The 13466-nt window shown below is 41.4% G+C and overlaps 1 protein-coding gene across 1 annotated transcript in view; it reads right to left on the bottom strand.

The window, feature by feature from the left end:
* The window catches only part of LOC119009359 (myosin-16), a 56012-nt gene extending 42546 nt beyond the window's left edge, over positions 1–13466 (bottom strand). The window contains exon 1 of the mRNA XM_037080510.1: positions 13346–13466. Within this exon, the coding sequence (XP_036936405.1) occupies positions 13346–13429 (84 nt within the window). The 5' untranslated portion in view covers positions 13430–13466. The remainder of the gene's footprint in view (positions 1–13345) is intronic.

The following is a 13466-nucleotide window of genomic DNA, read 5'->3' as shown; positions in this document are numbered from 1 at the left end:
CATGCTAACACACAGAGCTAAGATGGGAAACATAATTAGCATTACAGGCCGACCTATTAATCCTCAATGTAGTAGCATTGTCACATTGTCACAAGAAAGTTGCTTAACTAGCTGTTAACATTTAGCCCATGGGGATGGAGAAGCTACTTTGAAAGCACAGCATGGCAAACTACTAACTAATTCATACTGGTAGAAGCTGAACTAGAGCAAAGCTACCCCTACAGGGAGAAATCTAGTTTGATTAACCAAAGCATATTAGAGGAACATAGAAAAGACTACTTTGTTAGAATAAAAAAACAGCAACAACAAAAAGAGAAAGAAACATGGGTTAAAATGGCAAAGTTCAAAATTATACTAAATATAATTTAAAAAAGAAACTACATTCCAGTAAAAACTGCCTCTCAGCTGAGATAGTAGCTAGAAGTACGTGCTTGTTCACACATCATACATAAACCAAATAAAGAAGACGAAATGGATTTGTAAGCCATGTCCATCAGTGAGACCCCTTCCCCTCAGAGACTAGAGTCCAGCTGGTGGTATGGCACCAAGCAGGATTACTCACTTAACAAGGAAACTTTGGAAATGGCATGCTCTTGTAAATAAACTGTAACAATCAAAACTTAAAATATTCAAGTACTAAATGTACTGCCTTCAAGGTGGAGGTTATGAAAGAAAAATCAATTTCAACTGCAGTAGAGACATTATGGTAATATAAAAGGGAACAATCATTGCTTTTTTTCTTATTGCCTTAAAGCATCTGTAGTCTTATGATAACTACATGAAAAATAGCCAAAAAAATAATTGAGCGTCTTATGTCAGAACATCCTGATACCTTAATGACTTACAATGCTGATCACCATACTTGGCTCCCAAAACAACATGACAGAAACACAGGACCTTTGTACGCTTGCCTTATAGTGAGGTTTAGGAAAACATCGTGGTCTGGGTTAAAGTAAGTGTTATTTATTTAGGAACATATGTATGTTACATACATAATTTAGGTTAGTACTTTAGCAAGTTAAAATCACATCTCTATAAATGCGCTGGTGAGCTCTCAGTTGATGTGTACAGCATGCCTGGCAATGCGCTTTCCAGTGGTTCTTAGATGAGCATAAAATCTCAAATACTCACAGCTTTTTTTTCACACAGTGCCGAATCACACCGCCCAACAATGTCACACCTGGATCATGGTGCCTTTAAAGCATTTCTGAAATGTGAAGTTGGAAATATAAGATGCTACCAGTGGACCATACAGCTAACATAACACCAAGTGTTGAATGTTTTCACACCTGGATTTTATCACCATAGCGTAATATAGTTTTTTTTTCTGGAAAGGACTTTTTCATAGAAATCAATTACTTTTATGTATATAAAAAAAAAGAATGTTGGCCTGATGGGACACTGTTGACCTAACAGGGCAGAAATGCATTAAGGCTGATTAAGAAGCAGGAATTCATAGTCCCTTTAATAGATGTGTGAAGAATCCCCCCAGCTTCAGCAAATGACAGGATAATGAGGAATGGGACAAACTTCTGGAAAACTGGAAGGTTTCCTATAGGCAGCAACAGCACTAAATAGCTCTGACAAGGGGTCACATTTCCTACTGCAGTCAAATCAGAGGGGCTCCAAGCTATGAATTCTGCTGGCTGGTGCATCTCCTCCACAGATTAACTCCATTATTTATGGCTGGCTAATCTAAGCAGTGAAGAAAAGAAACGGTTGGAGCCAGAGAGCACACCTGGTGATTTTGATAAAATGTTGGGGGGGGAGGGGGTTGTCTGGAAAAGGGCAATAAAAAGGAGTCAGTAGCTAAAGGGTTAACTCTTTACCTCTAGTGAAATAAAAGATTGTGTAAATAAAGTATCTAGACTGTGTTCTAGAGTTCTAGAGGGAAAACTGACTAGTTACAATCTTAGACACGATATCAGTAAAGAAAAAGAACACATCCAGGAGTTTGGATCATCAAGCATAAGTCATTGTACAGAAATCCTTGAATTTACTACCACTCTGATCTAAACTGACAGTACAGTCCTATTCAAGGTCAACTTATTAAAAGGCGCATGCAGACAAAGATCAGCAGTGACACATGAATTTGTCATATCCAGACAGCAGTAAAATAGAGAGTGACGGTTTACGATGTATTCCACTGAAGCCTCCTAAAGAGTCTGCTAAGGTACTCAGCACCAGTAATGACCAAATCCCGTGGGCAACCCTGGAGCGCTTTCCACAAACACTGGCAGCAGCAGTGCCGCTCCACACCATCTCGCACAAATCCTCTGCCTCCAGGAGAGAATCCCTCAAATTGGGACATCCACTCACTTTTGGAAAATGAGACAACCGCTAAGATAAAACCTAACATTATTTTCAAAGTTCCTGAATAAGGCATTACAGAAAGCACTTTTTTTTTTTTTTACTTTTAAGTCTTCACTTTCAAGTCGTAGCAGGGTGTGAATACCAAAATCCTAATTTAACTTGACCAAAAAATTCTTGGACCAAGGGCCAGTCTGCAAAGCCAGGGGGTTCAGGAGGCCCAGGTCCCCATCCTCAATGCCCATCGGCATTGACATTCATAGCTCCCAGAATCACAGGGACTCACAAACCCCAGCACTCATTAAGGCGACAATTCCTCTATGTCACCTCTCTGGTGGGGAAGAAGCGGGAGGTATCAGCTAGATAAAGTTGGGCTCACCTCCATGCACAGCGCTGGTTCTCGAACTATACTCCTTTGTTGCCAAGGGTGAGAAGCGCTGGACAGGTGTGGGGATACTCATAAGCCCCAGGCTGAGTGTCACAGTGATGGCGTTCTCCCTCAGGGATGTGAGATTTGCCTCCGTGCAACTGAAAGTTGCTACAGGTAAGGCTCTGACTGTCATTTGTACTTACACACAGAACTAGCCTTCTTGGAGTCCTTGATTGGTGTCATAGAAATGGTTCCATCAGAACTCCATAGGTCTTCCGGGGGACGTTAATGCTCATGTGGGCACCAATGGCAAAATCCTGGGGGGGGGCGAGTTTGGGAGGAACGGTCTACCTTAACTAAACCTGATCCAGGATAAGAGGAAGAAAAATTATGGATGAATGGATACATTTATGCACTAATTCAATGCCAACACTAATTCTTTTTCACAAACAAGACAGTTATTTATGCAGGGTTAGATATGGTTTTATGTCAATGGTTAAATCTGGAGTTATCTAATATTTTTCTAGTGAAGCATGGAAGTTCACTCTTAACCTCTGGGTTCATGTAACAAGGAGCTTTATTAACTAGCTTGCAGAGATATCTTGAAAATTTGGTCATGAAGTTCTTGTTATACATGCCACGATGAGGTCACTTGATGAGACCTGAGTCATCTTTGTTTGCTATATGAGGACCGTCCAAGGGGGTCCAAGTTTCTCAGTACCTTCTGATCTATAACGCTCATCCTCAGGCCCATATCTTCCACTGAAGAGGTAAATCTTTGAGGGCAACTCTTCACTCAAAAACTTGAAATACATATTTCCCTTCTTAAGTGTAGTGCTATTTTCCCATTGAGTTGTCAAGATAATCCACAGATGTTGTTGTAGGCAGGCATGCAGGATCTATTCTCTATTTACTGAACTTAACCATATCACTGTTTAACGCGAAGTCTGCATGTACTCATGGATGTCAAGCTCCTATATGCTAGGTTGTTTACAAACTACTACATAACTTTCCTTGTCATTTCAGGTCAGTAAATGTGTAGTGGGTATGTCAGACCTTCTTCACAAATAACAACAGCTGACTCTGGCAGGAAGCAGGCAGCCAATCCTCCTTAGAATACAACCACAAGGACAACTCTGCAAGCAGCTGATTGTGACTCTTATGTTGTGGACGTATTCTAGCTAACATACCTACATAACTTAAGTAACATAAGAAACACACTTGTCTCTACCCAACCCCGAATGTTTCTTTCCAAACACAACCAGATAGCTTTTGTGCCTAAACCTAACCACGTAGTTTTAGTGCCGAAACCCAATGCTGTAGTTGATGTGCTGAAACCTAACCAAGTAGTTTTGGTGTCTAAACCAAACAAAGTACTTTTTAGGTCTAAATCAAACCAAGTAGTTTTTGTACCTAAAACTAAGTAGTGTTTGTGCCACTGCTTAAACAAGTAACTAAAACCAAGTGTCTTTAGTGTCTAAACCTTACCAAGTAGTTTCAGAGTTGAAACCTCATCAAGTATATTTAGTGTCTAAACCCAACCAAGTGGTTTTCTTGCCTAAACCTAAGCAAACTGCAACCCAATAATGTCCAGCTCGACTATCGCTGGTACGTAACAGTCATGTTGTTTTGGCAGCGGTGATATCTATCGTTATGGGAGTCATTGGCAAATGACCCATTCATTTCTTAAGGTATGAGGATGTGTTGAAGTAGCTTGATGAGAGCAAACAATGGAAACAAAACAATAATGTTGCAAACCATCAACACCAACACAATGGGTTGAAAGGTGCCAGAAGCTCCAAAGAGTGAAGAGGAATTGCAGAGTTGTGAGATATTTCTCTCTGTGTTCGTCACTACCACTCCTTTTTACATTACACAATCATGTGGTTTATAGTTCCTATAAAAAAAATATTGGTTAGAGCAGCCTCAATTTTTCATTATAATGGACAAACAGTATTGTTTTTGGAATTGTTCGTTTGATCTTTTCAGCAGTCAAATGAAATGTGCTGCATTTATGGACTGAACACTTCCAAACAATAATGCGGTTTTGTAGTTGTCGCAATAAAACTTCTGGTAACACCTCCTCCCAACCACCGGGGATGTGCCACTCAAACGGCCCTCCTTGCAGTAAACCAATCAGTCATACCATGTGCCTCAGGCCAGGAAACAGCATGGTGCCTCACAACACTATGACAGCAGTCTCAGTAAAAAAAAACAAAAAAACACACTGTACTTACTCTCTCAATAAAACGATCAGCTGGAAAATGGTCAACACAGCAGTAAAAAGCCACAGAGAGAAACGCAGCATTAAAACAAGCTCCAACACAGTGACTGCCATGGTGGCTGCATCTCTCTCTCTCTCTCTCTCTCTCTCTCCGCCTTCTAGGGTATTATTATCCACTTAATTTCATTCAGCCGGGATCGGTATAATGACCACGTTCAAAATCCCTTATCAAGCAGAAATTCAGACTCAAATGCACAAATCATGTGAGTTCTACAGTATCAAGTTTGTGAAACAAAGACTTATTTTCAAGGCAAAAACGAGAAAGGCGAAGTAGAAGCAAAGACAGGGAGGCAGCGGAGCAGAGCAGCAGACTTACAGCTCGGTATTTAGTGGCCACCTCATTCTTTTCCTTGTTAAGCTGGCTGTTCTGCTCCTCTAGCTCGCGGACCCTGGAGAGGAGTCGGTCACTCTGCTCTATGGCTCTCCTCAGCTCCTCTCTCTCCCTCATCCCTGCCTGCTGTGTATGAATGTCCTGCTGCAACGACAGAGACCCAGTCTGCAATATTCACACACACACACACACAGAAACACACACGTCCAGATACTCACACATGCACATACAGAAAGCCTGATATTTCAGCTTGGCTGGCTGGCTGGCCAGATCTCTGACTGAGTCTCTCACTTTTGTTCACTTTCGTCTGTCTGCCGGCACTGCGCTCTCCCTTCTCTCCTCCATGTACTTCTGGCCAGCACACACACCAACACTCTATCAAAGAGCTCTAAAAGAGACAGGCATGTGTGAATACACACACGTGTGCCCACCTTTCCTCCCCTCTCTGCAGAGTGGCCTCCTACTGGCCTTGTTTCACTAGAACAATATCAAACTCAAACTGTCATATTAATAATTCAATTAGAAATTCATCATGACACCACAGTGGAACTTAGTGGTAGTTTTAAGCACGGGGTCTGTTCTGGATGTGTTTTAGTAGAAGTTATAGCGCTTCTCAAAATTAAGACCACATTTTTATTGGGGGGGGGGGGGTAAGTGCACAGTATGGTTATGAGAGTTTTTGGCTGGAAACAGCTGCCTGCTGTGGCTGGAAACAAGGTTAATGAGGAGGAACACAAACACTAATGCTAAGACTCTAATATGGTGCAAATGACTGCAAAACAAATGCCTAATAGATCCTGTACTGCTACACAACTGGATACAGCATTGAAGGCTTTTGCATTGTCAGGCCTATGGAGCATGTATGCAAGAGATTTCTGTTAGCTACCGAGCAGCCAGCGTCCTATTCAGCCTTTGCCTAACTTGAATGGGCAAAAATGTATTTACTTGTGCAGCTCCTCAGTACTTTCTAAATGTTACCAGACCAAATGGATGAAATTCGGAAAGCAAAATCGAGCCACTGATTTACAGCCACTACGCCTTTAAAATGAATGCTTATGGGAAAAAGTACTGGGCCCCTGTGCATCATGTAATGTTGTAATAACTCTGCTTGGCCACAATGTGAAATAGCCAAATAGGACAAGACAAATAAAGCAGAGACTTTTAATCGTACACAGCAGTTTGACATTCAGTTTGGTCCAGTCCTCCAAACCACTTACAGCACTTTGTTTAGCTTTCCTTGTTCAGTTACCATCACCGCTCTGGTACTTCGAGCCAGTTAAAACAAACACTATGAACTGTAAGTACTCTGTCACCCAGACCTGATCACTACATGGTACGGAGGCCAAAGGCCAGAGGGAGTATTCAGCCAGCAGTGTGAAGTTGACCAGAGACGGACAGTAATGTGAAGATGTTGTTGGTATGTGAGCTGCACTCTATTGCTGGGGAGAGCTGGTCTGAGTCCTTCTTTCTGTCAGCAGCACCTCAGCAGCCCACCAAACCACAGAGAAACAGACTCACATGCTAGACAGATGCATGTCAACCCCTGACAGACTGACGTAAACACAGTCATGTTCTGCACACAATGGGACATGCACCAGTCTGGAGATTTATGGTGGAAATCAGTTTGGAAAGAGAGACATTCTGCTCTGACTCCCTGTCATAAAATCCAAAACCAACTGATCTAATAACAAATAAAACAAGGAACTAGGAAAGATTAGGTGATGCATTCAGTGGTGCAATATGTTAAAATTTACAGCATTATTTAACATTATCAAATCAAGTATCATTGAGATGATGATCAACATCATATCATTTCAAGAGATATCTGAGGGCAAGAAACATTTAAAGTCAACAACATTATCAGCATAAAAGAAACAACACATAAAACCAGACAACCAAAAACCACATGAACATAGAATTAATGATATCAATTCAAGAGTCATAAAAAAAAGCAAGTAGGTCTAATTAATCTTCGAAAAGGAGGGAATGAAATAATTTAGCCTGAGGGCGCTTTACTGTTCATTTCATTTAGAAGGCATGTACCTGAAACTAGTTCTGCCAAAATGAATGCAAACACTGGGATATTTAGGGTGAAGTAGTAATTCAAATCTGAACGAGAACAAAGGTATGAGAGTAGCAGAGCTTTAAAGATGAATATCACAACATAATTAATCCCTTTGTTCAAAAAGGAAATCCATCCAACTGTGTGATACAAAGATCAAAGACGAGTGTGAAATTGGTCTTTGGTGATAAAGCAGTGTAACTTGTACTGACAGGGCTGAAGTGAGGATTAGGTAGCATGACAGTAAAAAATGTCTTTGTGATAAACTTTAAAAGTTGACAGAACAACACACGTCTTTGAAAGCTGCAAAAATCAGACATTAACACTGGACCAAATATTATACCCAATGTGAAAGAAGTTTCCTGGAGACACAAACAGAAAGAATTATCACTCAGCTCTTCAGTTTCCTTCAGCTCTGCAGAGATTCTTCGCATCTTTCAACTCATTGTTTTGGTTTTACAACCTACTTTACTGTTTTGATTTCTTAATGGTTTTCCCACTGACAAGTAGCTAGTGACCACACTCGAGTTTGAAGCAGGTAAACTGATTATTTCCATCAAAAGTTGGTGGAGACCAAAAACAGAGTCAAAAGAAAGTTCATATAGACTTTTTTTGACAAGCAACCAGAAGCTAACTTTACTAACTTTATTAGCTTATTATAATTTTTTACTGGTTAAATGTTGCAAATGAAGACATTCCTCAGTATCTGTATGACTCACCATATTAATGATGCATGGACATCAAAGGGTTGGGCTATAATATTGTGTCATCGGCATAGAATAGGACAATCAGACTGTCACTATATCGGATTTTCAATACAAGACTGTCCAAGAGATGTCCAATAGAAATGATGATAAATCCGAAAAGCTCCACATGGGCTTGCTAACTTTTAGTGGGAGTGTCTCACTCTCACCTGTCATCTTTTGCAACAGACTGGTAGCTAGCTAGCAACTGCAACTTCTTTTTTTCCATTTTACAGCAACAAGTGATGAGGTGCAGTCATGCAACCAACTGTGACAAAGCAAAAATGTAAAGGAACAGAAATAATAATGGATTATTATTTAGAGACACTTCAAAACAGGCACTCTCTCTACAAGTTCAGCAAAACCTGCCTACTTATTAATACAACAAAGAATTTTACTCTGTCTTTTCAGAGCATTGAGATCAAGGTTTTGAGATTAAACATTAGGACAGTATCATATTTGCTATCATTAGCCATGTTGCTAAGCTGCCCCGACAGTACTACCACAGGAAGATTCTTTGAATATCATGGTCATCATCAAACCTTGCAACTGCAGCACCCCAGTAGGACATTAATATGCTGATTTTTTGAGATAAGTATTATTCATGTGTATCATTAATAGTCATGTCAGCAGGGTCTCAATGTGTTGGGCTTGTAATGATCATAAACACACCATGCATTTTACACAACAAGGAAGCGACCTTGATTTACCACAATCCAAAGCAACAAATGTATCTCGCAGAGAGCAACCGTCCATTGCACACATTCACACTCATGCCACCTACAGTCTGTCCTCATGTATTTATCTGCACCCCGAACAAGATTCTACAAGTGCATCTGGCCTTACTTCCAAAGCAAAACAGCAAAATGTAGTTTTCGCTCTTGGAAAAACAGATGTGAGCTGATTTTCCACAGTGAGATCAGAAGAAGAGTTTTAAAAAGGAAAGTGTGTGTTCCAGAAAGACATTCAAACACACACACACACACACACACACACACACACACACACACACACACACACAGAAAAACCTGTCGCTGCTTGAGTGCTGGTATCTGCACCATTGGAAAAGAGCTGTCATTAGCTCAGCTCTCTGAGTCCTGACAGTCAGTTTATCTCTTAAAGCTGACAAACTGTACTGTTTGTCAGTGGGGAAATTAGACAAGGAAATGTGGTATCATCTTTCCCAAAGTGTGCGGTGGTAATTGCCATGTTCAAATAAGATTTAGGACATGTGTGTTTTAACTGCCATGAGGATCTGCCCGCTGACACACCTGAACTTCCTCTACCTATAGTCAGTTAAAACACACTGTCAGTGCAGGATTTACTGTCGCACTCAACATCAATCTGCACGCTGGGGCCAAGAAAGCAGAGGAAGATGAATGTGACACATCAATGGTTCACCTTTGGCATGATCACAGGGCTCAACCTCTTAAGCCAGTGCTATTGTTGAGAACGAGCAAATGAAATGCTCCCTTTGTCGCAGCGCGGCCCGTCTCTGCGTGATGAATGTGAGTTACAGTTTGGTGAAGCTTTCCTGTTTTGACTTGAAGCTCAGAGACGTTTGTCTGATCAAACCTGCAGAGCCAAACACACCTCTCCACCCCGTTAAACAAACTCCCCGATTGTCCGCAAGATTCACAGCTCCGTACAACCTGTTTCTGTTGAGTTCAAAACATCATGTTTTTATAGACATTTTTTTTCTTTTCCGAAATGCAAATTTCCTAAGAACAGCTATCCCCGTCTTCTGATTCCGGGTGTTCCTGGTATGAGCAGAGCTAACTGGGTTATTAATCCTATGATCTCCATTTCTTATCTTTTATTTGAACAGCTTGTTCAATATTTCATCTCCTATTAAGCCGCCACCTGCTACTGGCTACACGGTTAAGACCTTGAGTGATCTGTTAGTGCACATTATCCCGCTCTGTGTGTACACTGCACAAACATGGAACAAGCTAAACTACTTCTGAACAAAGAAAGGAAAATGTGATTTTAATACGACAGCTTTGTAAAGTCTGGATCCTCACTCAAAGGTTTGAGTGTCGGGGGAACACGTCACAGTAATATATGTCTTTCAGCGGTAACGGAGTAACATAACGCGTTACTAATTATGTTTCAGTACTGTAATGATGCTATTTATTCCTGTCTTATAATATATCAGACTTTGCTGCTCATCCCTGTGTCCAACGCCCTTTGTTTACTGAAAAACGTCGAGGCCATTTCATTGTTCCGTAAAGGTTTTTTGGGCACTTTGTTGAATGTAAGAAGTAGTGTAATAAGTAATTGATTACTCTACACACAGTAATATGGTAATGTAATGTATTACTTCATTTAGTTCTGAGGGTGGAACTGTGTTCATGCTCACAAACACACCAAGAACAACACACAAACAGGCTCTAGTATGCATTAGTGTATGGAGAGGTGTCAGAGCGAGGGGTTAAACAACAGCTGGTTAGGGGTTCGTTGCCTGCTCAAGGGCACCTCGACAGCTGCCAGGAGCTGAACTGGCACCTCTCCAGCAACCAGTCCAACCTCTGTACTGACTGGTCTGAGGGGATTTTGAACCAACCACCCTTCAATCCCCAAGCTAGGTCCCTGCAGACTGAGCTACTGAGCTGAGATCTGATAACTGGCTTAACTTCATTTTGGGTGCATCGTATTAATCGTAAAGTGTGTCCTTGTCTCTGTTCAGCAACTCTCCTGCCTTCATGCAGGGGAGCGTGCACTATGACTTCACACTGTAGTGCGCAAACTGCTCCCAGGTGAGCGGACCGCGGCGTGAAGCCTGGCCTCTGGCTGAACTCTGGATCCAGGCCACGGAGGAGGTCACAGCCAGCCTTTGATCACTGAAGCACCTCATAGGTCACTTACACTCATGCGGTCGACCGACTGCAGGTCAGCTACAATAACAGCAGCTTATAAATCATATCAATGACATGACTGTTGTCAGGTAATTGCACTGGAGAGATATCTGTTGACATTATAAATTCTCTTCAGTGGCACTTACTGTCCTGATCAGGCTGATTGAAAATACTTGACATAGCTGGGCTGCAGCACAGGCAGATTACAGACAACACAGACTGTGGTTATGCTGAAGTCAACAGACCCAGACACAGTATTATCTGCAAATCACTGGGATTCCTTTCAATATAGCACCTTTCAAATGTACTATAAGATAAAACACACCGAGGTTCAAAGCGTTTTCTCTGAACCCTGAAAACACTCAGATGTAATGATGACCCACATGCAGCGTCATCAAAGGAGATAAGTGCACAGCTTCTCAAGCCTTTGTTAGCAGACCCAGCACACACACATGCACACACACACACACACAGTCTACACAGGGGAAGAAAGGAACAAAAAGATCAGACCAACATCCATCTACTGAGAGCCATCATGGTCTGTAGTGGAGAGAAGGTGGTCAAAGTCACATAGTCATACATCATAGATAGACGGATAGCAGGCAAGAATGCCACCCACAGCAGTGAGTGAGACACACACAGCGGCTTTTCATTGGATACTGGACAGAGATATGGGACGTAAGTCTTTGTAATAGTGTCTCTATACACCTTGTCACAGTTTCCTGTTTTCACAAGCTGTAAAAAGTAAAAACAGGCTGAAAAGGTCTAATGAGGTGAAACTTACAGTATGTTGCAATAAAGTAAATATGTATAAACATGTATGTATTTATGCTTTGTTTCCCAACCCGTGTATCATCTCGTGAGCCCTTATGAGGACCTCAGGTTTGGAGCCACAGCTTTAAGTGCAGCTACATGAACAAGCTATAAAATCCATATTGATTTTTTAAGGAGATCCATTGGTTGGGTTAGTTCCCATGATAGTCCAAATCTTCCATTTTAATTCGGAGAAAACAAGAGTTCTTGTAATATTTGACATGGAAATTGTAACATTTAAATATTTTGAAAAATAATACAAATTATAGGTGGTATTTCATAGTTTACCGTTTGTCCATGTCCTTAAAATTGTTCATTTCACTACCATAACTGACTTGAAAGCATCCCTTGGTCACCCACTTCTTTTAACCTGAGATGAAAGTTTCTCAAAAACATGCAGCTTGGTGAAAGACCAAACTTCAAAGTACCATATTGTAGAAAGTTTTGATCATGAAGTACTAAATAGATATTAAAGTGCTCAATTCACAGAGAACTTAAACAAGCTGTCAGGACTTCTAGAAGGTTGTGATGTAACAAGTATACAGTCACCACCCTAACCCACACCTCCAGCACAGCCATCATTGCAGATACAACAGCAGAGCTGATGTGGAAACCTGGTGGGTGGTGCCTGCTCAGGCCTGTGAGAGCTTACCAATCAGAAGAGACTAGGCTCTTTCAGAGGGGGGGCTTTAAAGAGACAGGCACAGAGAGTAGACCTAAAAATTAGCACAATATGGAACTTTTTGGGAAGAACGCCTAATCCCCCAAGTTCACATACTGATGTACAACAAGTTGTTATGGTGTGAACAGGTTCTATACGAATGACACTTGAGACAGCTCCACGAGCAAACTCCATCTGTTGTAAATACCAACTGGATGAAGATGAAGCTAGACAGTCAAAAACTGGTCAAGAATGAATTTTGACCCTCAGCCTGAAAAAGTATTTCATAGGACACTAGAATCTCCATTGTAACAAGAGTTACTGAAGCTGATGGAGATGAACAATGAATTTACAATCACTGAAAAGGAAAAAAAGGGAAAAAAACAATAAACTGTCTTAATAAAATATATCAATCATTTCATAGCCAGGCAGTGGACAAATAACTCAGAGATATTTATCAAAAGGTCACTATATGATCCAGTATAGTGGATAAATATGTAACCATGCTCTTCATGACAACTTTTTTTTAGAAAATACAGTTATTTCTTCTGCTGCTGACAGAAGATTGATGCCAGTCTTATGTCTGGCATAACCATGGCAATTACACTGAAACACAGAAGAGTGAACTGATACACCCCTTAAACACACATACAGTCACTGCAGCAACCACATACGGCACTAATGCATGATCCTACACACTCTGACGCCCCCTGTTGAAAAAGCAGTTCACAGTGGTGAGGGCCTGCGGAGGAGGGGCCCTGCAGCATTCTGGAGAGCACAGTGACACAACAGAGAGTGAAGGAGAATGAGTTTGCCAGGAAGAGCAGATAAAGAGTATAAAGATGGAGTTTTAGGCAAAGAGAATGAGAGAGCGAGATGGAGAAAGTGTGAGGAGGAGAGGCGGGTTCCTTACATGAGCCACAGGTCGTCTGTGCAGAGCGATGTTGGGTCTGTACTGGTGGAAGTCAGTCTGGATCACACACACTCTCTTCTCCATCCTCACAGCTCACAGACGCCCATTCTGTCTTCACCCA

This window comes from Acanthopagrus latus, chromosome 20, assembly GCF_904848185.1.
Source record: "Acanthopagrus latus isolate v.2019 chromosome 20, fAcaLat1.1, whole genome shotgun sequence".
In the NCBI taxonomy this organism is placed as follows: Eukaryota; Metazoa; Chordata; class Actinopteri; order Spariformes; family Sparidae; genus Acanthopagrus; species Acanthopagrus latus.
The sequence above is the reverse complement of the archived record's forward strand: the minus strand, read 5'-3'. Positions and strand labels throughout refer to the sequence as shown.